Source organism: Triturus cristatus, chromosome 3_2 (genome assembly GCF_964204655.1).
Source record: "Triturus cristatus chromosome 3_2, aTriCri1.1, whole genome shotgun sequence".
Taxonomy (NCBI): domain Eukaryota; kingdom Metazoa; phylum Chordata; class Amphibia; order Caudata; family Salamandridae; genus Triturus; species Triturus cristatus.
Window position 1 is genome coordinate 681,037,926 of NC_140584.1, and position 18,399 is coordinate 681,056,324.

General features: G+C 47.5%; 1 protein-coding gene across 1 annotated transcript in view; it reads right to left on the bottom strand.

The window, feature by feature from the left end:
- The window catches only part of NCKAP1 (NCK associated protein 1), a 487,736-nt gene that overhangs the window by 107,724 nt on the left and 361,613 nt on the right, over window positions 1-18,399 (bottom strand). The window contains exons 23-25 of the mRNA XM_085648703.1: window positions 17,128-17,225; window positions 13,792-13,885; window positions 8,616-8,698 (exon numbers count right to left, since the gene is read on the bottom strand). Coding sequence (XP_085504829.1) covers window positions 8,616-8,698; window positions 13,792-13,885; window positions 17,128-17,225 — 275 coding nt within the window. The remainder of the gene's footprint in view (window positions 1-8,615; window positions 8,699-13,791; window positions 13,886-17,127; window positions 17,226-18,399) is intronic.

Below are 18,399 nucleotides of genomic sequence, written 5' to 3' on the forward strand. Positions count from 1 at the left end.
TTAGCGGCAGCATCTGTATATTCATTCAATTTCTCCCGAAGGCGCGCCGCGACCCCCCGATCATGTGGGTGTTGCGTCTGTTCGCTCTCTAATGACAACAGTTCAGCCTCCCGTTTGCGCACGTCCCCGCGAAGGAATTTGAGGACCCCCCCGCCTTTCGCTAGGCACAACCCCCTCACAGTAACTTTGAAGGCTTCCCATACGGTAGTGAATTTGGGGCTGTGCCAGTATTACGGTTAAAGAAGGCCGTTATATCGTCCTCCAATTCTGCCAGAAATACTGAGTCGGTGAGGTGCGCAGGGTTGAGGCGCCAATTCAGATATGGGGACACATCAATGGGAACGCGCAGCGACAGCAACACAGGGGAATGATCTGAAAAAGTGCGCGCCAGATGGCACGCCTTAACCAGCCATGGGGCAATGCCAGCAGACAAAAATATATAGTCGATGCGGGCCCATGTGGAGTGTACAGCGGAGTGGTGTGTGCCCTGCCGGAGCGAGGGGTGAAGATGTCGCCAGGCATCGGTCAGCTGATGCTCGTCCGTTATGTTAACCAGTGTGCGTTGGGTATGAGTGTAGTGAGACGGCTGAGGATGCGAGCGGTCCATCCCCGGCCGAAGGGCGGTGTTGAAGTCGCCTCCCAGGATGACATGAGAGATGCCCAGTGTCTGTATTTCCCCCCACATGTTCAGAAGAGTCGTCGGATCATCCACATTGGGATCATAATAGCAAGCAAACAGTATTGTGTGAGAGTGAATCTTCCCCCAGATCATGCAGTATCTGCCACATGGTCCCACCTTGGTTCCCGCCGGTATAAACCCCATCCCGCGCCGCACCAGCACAGTCACCCCCCGAGCATAAGTTGAGTATGACGAAAACACCCTGCAGGCGGCCCAGCGTGATGCGAATGAGGGGGTCTCCCCCGGGCCGCAGATGCATCTCCTGAAGCATGGCAATAGAAACTCCATGCCTCTCTAGGTAACCCAAGACCTGTCGCCTCTTCCTCGGATCGCTCAACCCACGCACATTCCAGGAGACAAGCTGCAATTGTTGCACAGGGCCCGAGTCACCTACGTCCCCCATTGATCTCGGCCTAATAATGCTCTACAGGTAATAACAGCATGGTACAGTACAAAGCAGTCAGTGTAGCAGCACAGATGGACCCCCGGGGGGGCCATCCCAGTGTCCCTTTTCCGCTCATTTGGTACGTAATATTCTGTGGTTGGAGAGTAACAACATCGTAACTTATGCCCTCCCACACTGGCTACCCCAACTGGCCGGGAATATTGATCCCACCCATCCCTCCCCATCCCCATAAATACCAACTCAGAACCTGAAAACGGTAAGACAGCAACCCCTACCCCACTAGGGGGGGAGGTGCAGAGGGGCTCACCCATCGGGTGGACCACAGCTAGGGGCGCCCAACCTGCCGCCCAACTCCTTTCTTTCACCCACCAGAGCCCAGACTGCACATCCGGCCTCTGAGTGTGGGACGGAGAGGGGGTGACCGAGCACCGAAGTAAACAGTTACCACTTCAAAACATCCATAATGGTAGCAGGTTACCTCACCAGGGAGATGCAGCAACCTGATCGGCGAAGTTCCGCAGCGGCCTGTGCTCTTGACCATGTATCAATCACAAGTGCAATCAGTCCTGCTGTTCCAGCGGCGAGGGCGACCCAGAGCGAGAAGACGCCGCATTCTCTTGAGCCCCCTCCCTCCTATGCTGTTTGAGGAAGTCCTCCACCTGCTGCGGCTGTAGAAAAAAGAGTTGTTTGCCTTGGTGAGATATTTTCAATTTCGCAGGGTAGAGCATGGCATAAGGAATCTCCCGGGCTTGTAATTTCTTTTTGACGACAGCAAATTTGCGACGAGACTCCTGTACAGATGCAGTGAAGTCAGGGAAGAAGGAGAGCGTTGCATTGCCGTGTCGCACTGTGCCCAACTCGCGTGCGTGACGTAGGACAGCATCCCTATCCCTGTAGTTCAGGAATCGCGCAATGATGGGCCGTGGTGTGGACCCAGGAGGAGGGCGGGCAGCCAGGGACCTGTGCGCTCTTTCAACGATTAGGTGGGGGGAGAAGGAGTCGCTCCCAAATAATTCGATCACAAGTTTCTCAATGAAGGCCTCCATTTTCCCGGTATTGGTGGACTCCACAAGGCCTAGTATGCGAACGTTATTGCGACGGGACCTGGCCTCTAGGTCCTCGTTTTTGTCTGCAATTATTTTAAGGAGCCTGTCCATTTGAGTCATCTGCTTGCCTGCGGAAGTGGCGCCGTCCTCCAGGGCAGAAATCCGCTCCTCAGCCTCCTGAATCCGGACGTCGTGTTGATCTAGTTTAGCGACGACCCCATCCAGCCGGGCATTCATGGTGTCAATTTTGGAGTCAATAGTAGAGAGGCTTTGCTTCATGCCAAGTAATAGGGACTTCCAATCTTCATCAGGGGCCTCGGCGGCCCGCGGACCGCCACTCGCACCGGGCATCGGCGGGGGAGCGGGGGTCTTCTTGGTCTCAAATGGTAGTTTAGACTGGCGGTTGTCGCTGCGACCCATGGCCCACCCCGACGACCGCAAACCAACCAGCAGGGATGATCAGACGAGGCGCGAAGGGACCCCACTCCTCAATCCGGGCTCCAGCCCAGGTCAGTAGTCCCCCCAGCAGGCGACCAGGAAGGTGTAGAGCAGTGCGGGGTCGCGGGAAGGAGGTGGGGGCGTGGGAGCGAGTGGGGCAACCACCATCCAGACGAACAGGATCGCGGCGGAGCCGGCCCCTCGGCGCCCCAGCCACACGGCACAGGACCGACCAGCGTTGTCCTCAGTGATTTCTGGTGGCAGGCCAAGAGGTAAGTCGCGGGCGGCACAGGCAGCAAGGGCGGCGGGAGGAGAAGGCCGGGACCCGAAGGCGGCAGAGGGGCCCCAGTGGGGGCGGCAGCCCAGTCGCCAGACGCCAGGGAGGGAGGCCGCAGCGGTCAGTGGTAGGCGCCACAGTCTCCCCACCACCGGAGCAAGGCCAGGTCCAGGCGCATCCGTAGGCCCCCACCGGGAAGGTCGCAGCAGCAGGGGAAGCGCCTATCCCCCTCCAACCTCGAGGGCGACAGAGGACGACAGCGAACCCCAATCGGGCAGCGGGGCCCCCAGGTGGCAGCAGCAGCGTGGCGTCCGTCTCAGGCCTCAGCGTAGCCCAGCATGGAGCTCCGTATCGCCGCCGGTCCCCACAGCCGGCCCCAGGTCAAGGCAGGCGGGCGGTCAGTTCTCCCAGAGCTCAGGGGCAGCCCGGAGCAATGGGATGCAGCGAGAGTCACCGGGGTCCCAGCGAGGCAGGCGACGAGGCGCTCCGGCCCACACGGCCTCCGCAGCTCGGGGGGGAGGGCGACAGCATCAGACCTCCCCAGCGAGGGGCCGCAGAAATTCCAGGTCAGTCTCCCCCCCCGCAGTCAGCCAGTGATCGTAGGGCAGGTGCACTCACCCTCGAGCCCCGCAGTCCGGAGCAGGCAGCAGTGTCCTCAGTCCGGAGCAGGCCCCGAAGCCGGGGGGTCGATTAGTGTGCACAGCAGGCAGATGACGGGCCTTACACAGGCAGCGGCCCTCGGACGAGATCGCCGCAGCGGGATGCTCCGCTCACCCGCGCAGGAGCGCGTTGATGTTTATACCGCTGCGATCAGCAGGCTCTCCCGAACCAAGCGGTGGGGTTTGTTTCAAGCGTGGTATGGTCAGGATGGCATGAAGGACGATGAAAGTGCCCGGTCGGGCAGGAGCCTCACTGTAGTGCGGCCATCTTGGATCAGCGCCACCTAGCGCCCCGTCTCATTTGACTCTTAGGTTATTATCCGAGTCATCCGAAACATGCCCAGCGGTAAGACCCCAGGACTGGACAGTCTCAACTTTCAGTTCTTTAAAGGATAGGCTGAGCTGCTGGCGTAGCATCTTCTGGCCCTGTACAGGGAAGTAAGAACCACTGGACCACTGCCCACCACAGAGCACTCCTGGTCACAATGAACAAGCCGGCCAAGGCCCCCGACAACTGCGATTTATATCAACTGTTGTCTATGATCAACGTCGACAACAAAATTCTGGCTAAAATCCTTGCCGACCGCCTGCTACCGCTCCTTCCATATATTGTGTGCCCAGATCAATCAGGATTTGTACCTTGTTGCATGCTACCGGGCATTATCTGCACACGCTGTTCGTAGTGCTGCACATCCTGAATCCCAATTTGTCTGCTGTGGCAGCCTTTACAGATGCCACAAAGGCTTTTTACTCGTTAGAGTGGCCTTACCTGTTTTATCACCTCCAGAGCATCAGAATTAACCAAAGTTTCCTGCAGTAGGTCACTCATATCTACTCATCTCCCCCAGCACAAGTTTGGGTAAATGGTTTAATAGCGCAAGCTTTCATGGTTGGCAGAGGCAAGCACTAAGATTGCCCTCTCTTCCCAGAGCTCTTCGCGATCGCCATGGAGCCTCTGCCAGCTCGACTTTGACAACATCATGCAGAGCGTAGACTGACTTACATTTCGGAGGCTCATTGTCTCCATGTATACTGACTGACACGGTTTATATCCCAGGCCCTGCCCACAACTTGACTGCAGTCTTGCACAAGTTTGTTCGTTTTGGTAGCCTAACTGGCATTACGGTCAAATGGGCCTAGTCCTTGATCTTTTCCTCGACTCCTGCCACCCTCAGATTTGCTACGGATTTCCCTTTGACAGTCTGGATCAGCAGAGACATGGAAAACTGGTGTGAAAACTGCAGTATGACTGTTACGTGGCTGGAGGACATGGTCTCCTGCTGGTCTAGGATGGCTCTGTCCCTGGCTGGGAAGGTGGCCACAGCAAAAATGGCGATACTGCCTAAAGTTCTCTACATCTTTGTGAACATCCCTCTACCAGTGACAAGAACTTTTTTTTTTTTTTTTTTTAATCGCCTTAGATGTCTTCTGGAGACACTTGTCTGGGGTAGAGGTCAGCCCAAATTGACATAAGAGGTGCTGACGCTGCCTTTTGAGCATGTGGTATCAGTTTCCCTGATCTCACTCATTTCACCTGGTCTTGCATGCTCAATATACAGCTGTGTAAACCAACGTTGTAGCCCTATCTTACCTTAACACTGTCCTGTGCACACCTGTTAAGCATGCCAGGGCAAATTTGGATACTGTGGCAAACACCACTGGTGCATGGGATAGACTCAGTCGTAGGGCCCACTTGCCTTTTCTGTATTCGGTGGAGATCCCCCTGGCCAGAAAACCGGCTCTGCTCCTCACACTGGATGGGCGAGTCTGTGACCATCTACATCACATGGAAATACAAGTACAAGGGGATCTCTATCCTGATGACTCCTTTATTCAGCTACAAGTGCGCAATGCCAGACATCTTGTACTACAGGCTGCGCAATGCCTGTAAACACAAACACTCCACCTTCCCTCAGGCGTCCTGCAGTCTCTGAGCACTTGACCAGCTTACTACATCCGCCTTCCCTGGCCGACTGATTCATGCTTATCTACTACCATGCAGACCACAGCCCCGTTGATAGTGACCAGGGTGCGAGAGGAAAAGCTAGGCAAATACATTACTGAGCAGCGGTTGAAATACTGTGGCTCCCATATGAGAGACACTTTTTCCCAACTAAAGACTCCGCCTCATACATCTTCAGTATCTGCAACGCCTTTATCACATGCCTCTCCAGTTGCCTCGCATAGGCCTTCGTAGGGATACTTGTGCGTGTGGAAGAGGGGGCCAGTTTACTTTACTTGGCATTAGCCGCACATAGCAGAATATTGGGACCAGGTTTATGATGTAATCGCAGACATCACAATGCATGTGCTGCCCCAATAGCCCATAATATTCCGACTCAGCTATGTAAAACATGTTCTTGCTAAAGTCCGCGGGCTCACTGCATTATTGTTACTCCTAGCCATGAGACAGATTACGATGCATTGGGGTTGTGCGATGGTGCCCACTGATGGTGAATGGCTGACTGACGTCACGTTCTGCCAGGAGTACCTAGAGGACTACGGGCTCTTACGTCGGCTTGCAGCAGACCAAAGGACATATGGGCACCTTTTATACAGTGCATGGCGGCACAGCCAGGGAGGTGTGGGAGGGGAGGGGGTTTGCATGCTACTCCACCCTGGCTTTAATTCATAGCCCCTCTCCTGGGCCCTCAGGCTGGTACCGACCACGCTGGCAGCCACATGCTGTCTTCGATTCGCAGTATGCCTGAATGTGTTTTCCTTCTTTCCGTTAAGCTGTCTGTAAATCTTGCTTCAAGTCTGATGTGAAGTGTACGCTCTTTCTGTGCTAAGTTGTGATGGTTGTATCTGAAAGGTTAATAAAACTTTGGGTGGGTTTGTGATGCAGAAATCAAGCGGAAACCTGGAAAGAAATGTGGTGAGTGGTAACCATAGCAAGTCCTTTTTGATCAGTAAGATTGTATCTTTCTTTCTTTCCTTCCTTCTTTTTCTTCCCTTCCTTATTAGACAATAAATTGCACTTTTCTAAGTATAGTTTTAGAAGATTCAAATTGGTTTCCAGCATATATTTCTAAATTTAGTCCTAATTTTGTTATTTCAATTCTTGGTATTGTTTATACTTGAACTTTGTTTGTACAATGTATACTGATGTTTTACTTGGTATTTCATCTCAATAAAGCATTTTAAACTCAAAAAAACTTTGGGTGGGTGGCTACGCTTGACCTTTATGGCTCCAAGCAGTATATAAGTGTAGCACTTGTAGCACTTGCTGGCATCCGCAAGACCATGGGGATTTTCCACAAGAAAACACCCATCAACCAGAAAACAATCTCTGCTGCAGTGTGTTTCTTCTTCCCAGACAAGCAGAGTTTACAAGAGAGCAGTTCACTCAGTTATGTTCTCAAACTTATGTTCATTTTAGCCAGATGGAGAAAAGTGACATCTGAAGTGACCCACAGATGGGGGATGCAGTCTCTAACACTGCCCATTAATGGCCTCAATTGAGGTACAACATAAACAAAATAAATTGGCTACAGTAGAAGGAAAATAGATGACAACTGCCATACGCTTTGTTGGAGCAGAAGGTAAAAAAGAGAAAATTGAGATCAGGCATGCTCCTCGTGAAAAGTCTAAAGACCTACTTAACAAAAGGTATTTACTGAGTACTAACAGCCTATGTGAAGGCATAGTTGGAGTCAATAAATAAAAATCAGTCTAGAATGTCAGGTGGGCAGCTAATGTTAAGAGAGGGATAAGAGAGCGAGAAGGAGTAGGGCACGAGTACAAATGCTGAATATGTTAATAGCAAATGTCAATCTTGATAACTAAAGGGGCTCAGCGTGGGTCAAAAATCTATATGTGCACCTTCAGACTACACAGGTACATCAAACCCATCAGTGGCTGTAATGGCAGCCCTTCAAGACAAATGGAAAATGGGAAAATAGACCCTCTTTGAAAAACAATAAAGTTGCTGAGGTCTAAGTGTTAATCTTTGGTGATTGTTTTGAGACTCAGCAAGCAAAGTTATTTTTTGATAGCTAACTGTGCAGAGAGTACCACATTAACAGTGAATGTTGCGAAAGCCCAGACTTTTTGTTGGGAAAAAAGTAAAATAGTGGCATAGAAAGTGTTTGTACAGTCAGGTGTATCAGATTCTCATGAGAGCATTCTGTTGCTATTAGGAACTGGTTTGCATATGGACCCAAGCCATCCATAGGTTTTCAGCTCTTAGGAACTAAGCATTTACTAGGAAAGCACAGGCTTGCAAATGTTTTCAATTAGTTTTAGGGGAATAACATTTGGTCTAGGATGAAGTCTTGATGCGACTAAATCTTTCAGTACAGTTCTTTCTCTTGTCCATTCACTTCTGTCCATTGGTTGTGTGCTCAATTACAGATCCTTGAAAAAAGCATTCACAATTGATAAAAAAAATAATTTGAGAGTGCAGTTACCAATAATCCAAGCTTGAACTACTAAAAAACGATCTCATGAAAAATATGCATAAAAGCAAACATTTAATAGAAAATGTATGTTGTAGTATACCATTTTAGACATATAGAATTTATAGATGGGTAACGGTGATTAAGGAAAATGTCAAATAGACAATGAAAGCAAAGCTTGAGTTGTATCGGATGTCACTTAGAACTCAGAGGTGAAAAGCATCTCCATTATTCAGTTTTACCCATCTCTAATTTTATGTTATGTGTGGCCCAAATGTCATCTGCCCCTGCTTTTAACTGCTATGCAGTGGCAGAATACTAATGGGGGAGTCACACCAAACATGGTCTCTCCTCCATTCCAAAATATAAAATTAAAAAACCTTGCCCCCTGCTAGGCCTCACCTTCTCACCTCCTGTGCCTTTTCACCCCTCCCAAAGCAGTACTAGAACCAGCTCTGTATTCACGGAGCTCTGTGAGAACACACTGGAATGTATTTATAAGGTAGCAACGGTGGGGAAGCAACTTTTGTTATCCACTGTTGCTACATACTAGCATTTAATAACCAGATGTAGGATCTGGTTAGGATCTGGTATGGAAGATAGTGGTGCTCACAGAGAGCCACCAATAACAAATATATTACATGCATATGTTCATTCATACAAAATCACCAAAACTCAAATTTCAAAATGAAAGCAAACATGTGTCTTACATCTCTAAGTGCTTCTTGTGCTAGTGAACGGAATGATAGTATAACGCCAATAATAGTCATTCTCTTCAACACACTGTCGACAGCTGAAAAAATGTCAACAAAAAACATTAGGGAACATTTTGGCAAAGAAAACAGTAATCATTTTCCAAAAAAAGCACACAACAAACAAGCACGGTGAAGGCATTATTTTAGAAAGTTACTCACTTACAACGCTACCCCTCACATGGAATAGTTCTCACCACAAATTACCAGCACCAGATGAAAAATGTCCTTAAGAGGGAGGATCTTGAAGCGCTTTACAAAAAGATTCAAATAAAAGTGGGTACTACGCACAAGAAAAAAATGCTACTTACCTGTAATATTCAGTTTGTAGCTTGTAGTGCTGTAGGTTCTGTGCAGACATCGGTCATCTAATGTTGGGCAATGGTGCACATTATTTTACTTTGACGAAGAGGTTTATGGTGTCAAGATGTCGTGTGATACCTACCTTAAAACCCAATGCATCAGGATACCTTAGATTGTATTTTCATACCAGGGTATAAGTAGGGGCAGAGCTGTTAAGCTATAAACTCTATGATCACTGGTAGCGCTCTTTCTGGTGGATACACTATTTAACTGCAGATTTTTCTCTTAGAATACTACCCAGGTGCCAGACTGGAAGTGAAAACTTTCTGAGCAATGCTTCGGCATTGCTGCACTAGAAGACGCCGTGCAGCTCCACACTGGTTCCATACCGTCCCAGAAGTGACATAGTAGAGCTGCATGTAAGCGCCAACCCTGCTAGCCAACATCAAATTCCTGTATGACTCTCTCTGCTCGCTCAGAAACGGACTGTGCAACAATTGTTGGTACAAGTGTGGTAAGTAATAACTAGGGACATTTTCACAGGTTAAAAATGGACCACTCAGAACAGGAAAGTTGGAGGGCAGTGAGGAATCTGCTGGTACACAGAATATCCACCAGAAAGAGTTACCAAAAGTAACTTGTTCTCCTGATGGATACTTCTATCCGCTGATTCCTTACCTTAGAATAGATGCATAACAAATAACACAGGACCAAAACTTATGCCCAAAAACAAAACCAAGGGAACCAAATATTAACAATGTGCAATGGTCCTGTCTACTGTGGCTACGGATCTCACACTGCTGCACGCGGATCATCGGAATCTTGCTGACCTGCAACCACAAGCGCAACATGCGCACTCTTAAGTACAGGCACTGGAGTGGAGGGCTGAAGACATTGAGGGAAGATTGAGGGTAAAACAATGTTAGGATTGTGGGTGCTGAGACGCTGTGCAATACCTGGAGCAGTGGCTGTGGAATACGCTTCCCCCACACACCTTCTCGCAGTACTTCACTACTGAACGGCTGCACAGAGTCCTGGCGAGAAAGGCCACGCCTAGATCCAACCCTCCTCCAGCAGAACTCTGGTTACAGCATTTCTGTGATTCAAACCTGTGCGTGACCCGAAAACTTCCGGAGATAAAGGTGGACAATGCACATGTAATGCTCTTGACTATACCATCACAGCCCAACGTCAATGCAGCACCCTTCTCGTGGTGAAGCGACGCCTCCACGAATTAGAGCTGAAATACTCGCTGCTGTTCCCGGCGCATCTCTGTGTGGTCACAAGCGGTTCCACACACTTTTTCAACTTGCGTGATGAGGCTTGCCACTGGCTGGAAACCTGCGGCACTCGCGCTGCTGGTGCGGATCGGGCACACATTGGAGGTTGCTGCCGTTGCTTTGGATGGCACCGGTCATCGTCCCCTAAGTTGGGGCCTTGCTTGGAACAGATCATTATGGAGTGGTGCACAGCTTTGCAACAGACTGCTGCTCCCACAGACGAAACAAGACATTAGGGCCCTGCAGATGATTTGCCCTGGTCCTCCAGTGATAAGAGTTCTGTTACCTCTGGGCAAACTCCTTGCCCTCTATGGAAGTGACTCCGCAAACAGCTGATGACATTTTTTGACCTGCCCTTTGCCTTGTCTATCCGTCACCCATCACACGCAGCATGAAGAATGGTCAACTAGGTCTCGCCTTAATCTCTTGCACCACATGGACACATGGCGAGCTGAACCTCTATGCCCCTTCTCTTCATGACTTATGTTAATCCTCCTTATTTTTTTCCACAGGAAACATTGACACAGTTGATCTATATGCAAGTAGCCCATTACTCTGAATAGGCACCAACTGTTGATCACACTATGGGTATTTGTATCTGAGCTAACCACCCTTGCAAAGAGTTTTGATCAGTACCTAAATGTTCACGTCAGATTGGTTTTGGCGGGAGCTCATTTGGCGCACTGCACATCTGGTACTCATTGTTATCTGTATTTTTTTTTTAACCTTGTTATGCTTTCTTATTTCAGCTTTATGCATGCTGCCTGGTCTCCCTACTTTTGCCCTTCCTGCCGACAGGAAATCACCGCAGCCCACTTACGATGCTTCATACATATTGCTCGTGCTGTCCTTCCGCCACACACACGACATTCATTAAAGTGCTAATTTGGAATGTTCGCGGGATACATACCCCTGCGCGTAGATATGCCATTTATTCATACCTCAAACGCCACTCAGTACATGCCGCTCTGCTGCAGAAGTCCCATTTGACGAGCACTGAAGTGGCTAAGTTACAGCGCCGTTAGCGTGGACAGATGTTTGTCACTGATTTCACCTCCTACACCCAAGAGGTTTTGATCTGGGTTCATACGGGGAACTTGTTTAAGCTGGACGAGACAGCCATCAGCCCAGAGGGCAGATATGTCCTTGTGAATGGCAGAATAGATGTTTGTCATGTCTTGTTGGGCAACATATACTTCCCCAACACTGATTAGGTACAATTCCTGGATGTGCTTTCCGGAGTCCTGTCGCGTTGGAATGGAGTACCATGGTTATTAGGTGGAGATTTTAATATTGCGCTGGATATCGCCCTAGACCATTTGCTCCCTCCAATGCCCTGTACGACTGCCTCCTTGAACGCCGAATTGCTGAAAAACTAGTTGCATAATTGGGGACTGGTGGACAGGTGGCACAGCTGCAAGAGACTACAAGGGTGTATTCCTTTTATTGTGCACCTCATTCTCTATACGTGAGGATTGATAGGCTGATCGGTATGTTGAACCTGGCCTTCTCACGTAGTAGAGGAAAGGTGAGTTGGGATGGGTTTCTGAGGGTGGGTGGCAGGGCTGGGTTGGGTGAGTTACAGATGGCAGCAGACGGTGCGTGGTTGCACGGAGGTGAAATGTGCTGGTGGCCCAGCTGCGGCTTGTGGGCAGCAATTTGGGGTTGAAGTGGTTGGTTTGAAGTTGGTGTCCTGGATGCAGCAAGTTGGTGTTAACCCTGGTACTTAGCATAACAGTGGCAGCAACTGTCACCAGCACCAGCGCTTGTATCAACATAGAGCTCATGCCCGGGCCTTGCAGAGGCAGCCCAGCTAATTCTGGGCATGGCTTGTGAGGTTACCCTGTGTGCTCCTACTCAGTCCTCCTTTCCCACGTTGGCTTTCCAGGAGTCTGCGCTTGAAAGTCAAAGGAGGGGGGGCCCAAAGAAGCCTGCAGAGCCGCAGCGTAGGCCCTCATTTGGGCCCTTGTCGCCCCAATGCCAGGAAACAGCAGATAGGGTAGCGACGGGCGAGGGTGCACGTCCCGAGAGAAACCCGCGCCCTCTGTAGGCTGAGGACAGGGCCTCGATGGTAAGCTGTAGGGCTTACCAGCAGGCGAGCAACGCCCATGGGGCCTCGGTGAAGGCCGATGCCGCAGCCGGAATCGGCAGCTTCTGGACCAGTCAGAGGTAGGGGACGAACGCTGTGACGAGACCGATCTGGACAAGCGGGCCAAAAGCAATTTCATCCGGCACTCCCGCCGGGACTGCGGCTTGAGATGCTGACAAGCTTTGCAGTCCGTAGAATCATGGTGCTCGCCCAAACACCACATAAAAATAGGTTGACGGTCCGTCGCACAAGAAGTACACGTCTTGAAACCCGAAGGCATCGCACACTGTTCCCAACGCAAAGGCGTTAAAAGAGGCCTGAAAACAGGCCAAAAGAACACACTCTGGATCCGCTTTGCACACGGAAACGAAGGAAACTGACGTCAGCGCGCCGGGGTGAGACTTATGTGACCTCGCTGACGTCATGCCCACGGACAACGTCAGGGTGGAGTCGCATGATGTCACCCCCCGGCAAGCAGAGATGCTGTGGCAGAAATGTTCCGGATCCAGTCTCACGCCTGGGGATAATTCTAAGTTAAGGAATCTGTGGCTAGAAGTCTATCAGATCCAGAGGTTCCTGCTTGCGCTTCTTCTGTTCTCGTTGTACACTCATGATTTGCCTTGAGTTGGTCTGGTAAAAGGGGGATCTTCCTAAATTTGGTCTAATGAAGAAAATAAGTTACTTACCTGTAACTGTTGTTCTCCAGTATTAGACTCGTTCATAGATTAACATGCTTGAATCATTCAGAGTCCCACGGTACCTTATAATAGCAATACAATGTTAAACACAGACTAAAAAGGCCCTAGGCTCTTCCGTTTCTGTAACATATCATAGTCATTGTAAAAAAAAAAAAAAAGAGACCAAACTTAGGTTTCCTTGCCCTCTAGAGCAATCTGAGGGACTAGCCCTTCTCACAGGAGTGTGAGAAGGGCTAGTCCCTCAGATTTTCAAAGTGCAATTGTTGTAAATACACCCCAAAGAGAGGAAGAGAAGGCAAGCTTTCCAGGGAGGGAGGGTGGGTCGCATGTGAATATATGAAAGATTCTAATACAGGAGAACTACCTTTCTTTTAAGACCCATGAGTGTTTTCTTTTTTTTAAGGCTTTTTAGGCTGCTCCAGAGAGGAGTGAAAATGAGATGATCTTTCCTCCTTCTGCGATTTTCTTGAGGGGGTTGGAGTAGTACGGGCTCCAGGACACCATTGACAAACAACCACAACCACCACAGTTGGGCGCAGTAGACTCTGTAAGCCAGGTGGCTCCCTGAATGGAGTCGGACAGCCACACAAACTTAATACTATAAAAGGGCTGTGGATTATACTAAAAAGTCGTTACTATGATAAATCAGATAACGATAAACGAGGAGAGTAACACATATTTTAATCAGACATAAGGATTATGTTTGCTAACTTGAATTTAAAGAGCTAATGTCACCGATTAAAAAAAAACACCAATATACTCACATGTTAATTTTTTAAAAAGTGCCACCATCTGCTCCGGTTTATCAAAGCTGGTCCTCATTTGTAAGAGCACCTCCACATTCTCCACCACAAGTTTCTAAAACAGAAGGATATTTCAAGTTAACAAGATTACTGCACTTCTTCTAGGACTACAGGTTAACAAATGGACAAACAGCATATTTATTGTGTAATAATTTCATGTAAATGAAATTGAATAATGTTCATCAACAATACACCTAGACTCTGTTTGCAGAAATTGACTGCCGGATCATGGACACAGATAAGACTCCACAGCTGCTATACCAGGCCCACCAAAATATATACGCAGATTAAAGCCAAAAATTCTCATCTCTTTAGTACATCTTTTCACTCTGATGGATAGAATGTTATATATCTCTAAAATCCAGATATTCATAACCAATGTAGTTAGATGTTTGGTTTGTCTACAAAGAACACGCAATTGAAAACACACCTTTTCAGATTAAATACACATATATACGTATATATGTCACTTAGAACTACTGAAATCATGACTTTTCTTCTGTTTAGATGAGTGTCCGTGTTGTTTCTCAGAGCTTGATTCTGAAGTTTTAGACTTAGTTCTATTCAAATGCTTTTTCGGCTCAGATGTGTGTGCCTTGGAGCTCTCTGTTGCTGAACATTTGAATTGTTTTGTTTGATGCCTTGCTGTCGAAGACTTGGTCGGAGTCAATGTGGTATTTGGTGCTGTAATAGTTTCGGAAGCGTTCCCTTTTTGATACCTGGCCACCCGATCAGGAATGAGAATACTCTTGCCCTTTCTTGGTTCCGGGGCTTGGTCATGGTGTCAACCTGAACCCGAAGGTTGTGGCGAACCATGTCAGGGTAATGGTGGTGGCGGATGTATAATCTTTTTATGGGGGGGGTAGTAGTTCTCATGGTACATGGAGATGTTGTGGTCCATGGTCCGAGTATGTGGTCGGTGTTGGTCATTTGGGTTCTATGGGAGCTAGCTCTTCCCAGAAGATACTTCGGATGCAGTGTAGTGTAGTGTGGACTGGCTATTATCGCCCCGCCTCTTGTTGGAGCACTGGCTTCGCTGTCCGCATCACTGTCATGTCTGAACTCTGCCTCAGCTACGTGCTCTATATTATATGCGAGCCGTCGATCCTGTCATTATCGAAGAATCTTTTTATTTTTAAACAATGTTTAAAAACTTGTGCTCTGGAGAGAGGTACAAGTTACAAACGCGTGTCGGAGTGTGCGTACTTGGCTCCACATCAACGACACCGTCTGAAGAGTTCTTCCTTCGTCATCATCACCCAGAGACAATCATTCTTGATGGTTGAGTGTATTCAGAATCTTGGAAGTCCTTCCCCGGTGTAGAAATCGATTTCAGTAATTACTTTTGTAGGCCATGTGGCGTTGTATCTTGAACAGCGTCGATGTTTTCTATCCGAGCCCAATGGCAGTAAAAACTTTTTGAGGAACAAAGACTTCGACATGCACAATGCCTTGAGGGAGAGGAGAATCGACGCACAATGCCGATCATAAAGCTTCCTCTAGATGGCAGGAGTATGCATATCATGTGTATCCACAGCCAACACATGCTACAAATATATAACTCACCCTATAATTAGAAACACAAATATAGGTGTATATGTGTTTGTGTGTATGTGGAAAACACTTACCTTAAATAGACTTTGCATGCGTGGTAAAGGTATATGTGTGGTAAAAAATGTGTGGTAATGGCATGTGTGGTATTTGTCATTGTTGTAATATCATAAAAGTGTCGGCTATCATTTACAGTAGCCGGAAAATGTTCCAGCTGCTGTCCTGGGCAGTCAGTGGAGTGCTGCTGCCCAAAAAACACGGTCACCTCACTGGAGCCCTCACTCATGATTAGTTCCATTTAAGTCAGTGTATCATAGGCAGATGTTGAAACATGATTTTCTGCAACAAAGCGCTGTGTGCGAGGGACACCCTCTGTAAGAAAATTAATACTGCTGCCTCCTGACTAAACCGCACCTCAAATGAAGTTCAGCAAAGTTGGAAAAATACCTGCCTTTGTTAAAGGTGAAGTTTCCATGAAATCTTAGGCGAAGTTTAAACTTCACCCACCAGTACCAGTGAACCACAGGAATACCAAAGACTTTACAGGTTGTGAAGGAGGCTCCTAGTGCTGCATGGCGATTAAAAATGTTAATGACATCAGTCTAACAGATTGTAATTGGTTAGAACTAGGATCTGAGGAGTATGATCTATCTCTTCAGATTGTATTTTCTCTAACTGGCATAGAAGGAAGAGTCCAAATAATCCCCTTTTTCTTTTAGTAGTACTTGCTGTGGTGGCTGTCCGACCTGTGATGGTAAGAGGAGGAATATCACTTGCGATTTTTCAGTTTGTGACATTCATGACAATGACACGTCCTCAAGGAATAACCAATTAAAGGAATCAAGAGGATGATAGAAGGCATCCTAGATTTGTACCCCTGGTTATAGGAATGTAACAAAAACACACTTGTTCCTAGTAACAATACTTTAGATGCAAAAAAACTAAATGATGAAACATTTATTCAAAGTAGTTCATGGAAACCAACTTCAAGACACATAGTGGCGCAGTGAATATTGGTGCAAAATAAATGTGTTTGGTGCTCTTTTTAGGTGTGATAAATCGTGATAAAAAAATCAACAAGTGTATCAACAAACACAAGAACAGCACAGCCCTTTACAAGACAGAAGTTTCTCAACAATCATATAGGGTCAGTGTTTTTAAAGTCGACAGCAGTTCGATCCCAATAAAGAAGGCGGAATCATTATCAGGATTAAGGGGGATACAACGAGCCTTAGAGAGAGATTATGAAAGGTAATGCAGTTGTTAAGGGAGGGAGTCCCTGGTGAGAAACCTCAGGAGCAGGGTGGCCAGGAATGGCCTGAGCTGTAAATATACTGGATACCAATATAGGGCTCCAATCAGCCCACAGTGGAAGCATGCGTGTGGTTGGGTCTGAAGGTTGAGTGCCAAATTCATTCACTGGGCTCAAATCAGCTGAAAAATGGAGATTCGCAGGTTGTGCTGATTAGCAGCATGACTCCATGGAGGTGGCAGTGCTGGCTTGCAGTATGGACTGAAGGAGGGGTGACAAGCCTCAGAAACAGGGTGGCCAGTCAGTGCCACCAGCGAATCTTATTTTATATATGCTGGAATAATCTTGTGTAACTTCTTGCATATCGTCTTACAATTCTTCTGCAAAAATGACTGAAATTAAGCGAAACGGAGCAAGTTTAGGTAAAAATCCTATTGCATGAGCATGGGAAGAACAAAGCACTAAACATTACAAAAACACAGAATTGCATTTACCTTAAGTTCAGCCACCTGTGATGAAATATGCCACATCAGACTTTCACTGAGAAATTTCATACCGTATGGACCCAACAGTTCAGAAAGTGCCCTCATTTCTAGAAAAGCAAAAAAATGTTTCACAATCTAAAATGTTGACTAAAAACAACATAATTAAGATACCTCAAATTTTATCTCACTAGTATAGAGAGATTTCACATTTTGAAGGCTAAATGACCAAATGCTTCCTTCCCCCAGCATTTCCTCCCACACATTTCTTCCCTTCCAAAATTAACTTGCATAGCCAGTGCTTAATTGGAGCCGGTGGTTTCCAGTGCTCGGACCAGCTCTTAAATCCTAACACCAACACTTATGATAGTCTGCAACATGGTGCCGCTGTTTGTTTTATTTAGAGATGAGCATAACAACAGTTGTTAATTCAATATATGTGAGAAATAACTAATACCTGCCACCCAAGCCATTCTCATTGATTTGGGGGCCTTTAATAGTCTCAAGTGTTACACTTGTAGGTGTGTGATGGTTAGCAGGTGTGTTTGTACTGTCATCAGCAATACTGTCAGGGGCAGTGTGTGATGCAAGCTGCAGTGGCCTCCTGACGAGGGCCCTGGCATTTATGGTGTTTGTTCAAATTAAGCACTGCATATACCATCCACTCACTCTCTCGCCCCCTCACTTCTTCACTCTTGTTGCTGTATGTTTAAAATGGACAGTAGCATGTGTAAAAGTTGTGAAGGCGACCTACGAATGAGCCAGATGACATCACCAAACATATTCATCTATATTCTCTATTTTGACATTAGTTTGTACAGGGGTACTGGAAAAATCTTCCGGATCCAGTATGACACCTAGGAAATTCAAAGATAAGGAATCTGCGGCTAGATCATGTTTCTGCCAGAAGGTGAATAACTTGTTCTTCTGAGTGTTAACTGCTGTAAGAGCAAATCTACCCAACATATCCAGGGCCACTGGAATTACGTGAAAAGGGAGGGCAAACGTATGTGGCAGTGTTGAATAAATGATGCAGCAAGTAAAGGCAAATTATGCAGCATTATGTGACACATTTTGTGATAGTATTACTTCATTATTTTGTCATTTTTAAACTTGTTAACACGGTCTGCGCATTAGTTGACCCTCAGTACCAGTTTACAGAATGCTAATGAAAGGTGACCAGTCAACCTTTGCAAATGGCCTTCAACTGTGTGGCAACACGTGTCACTGCGCTCTTAGTAATGTTTTGAACCATTTAAGCTAGAAACACAATTTTTCTGTTGA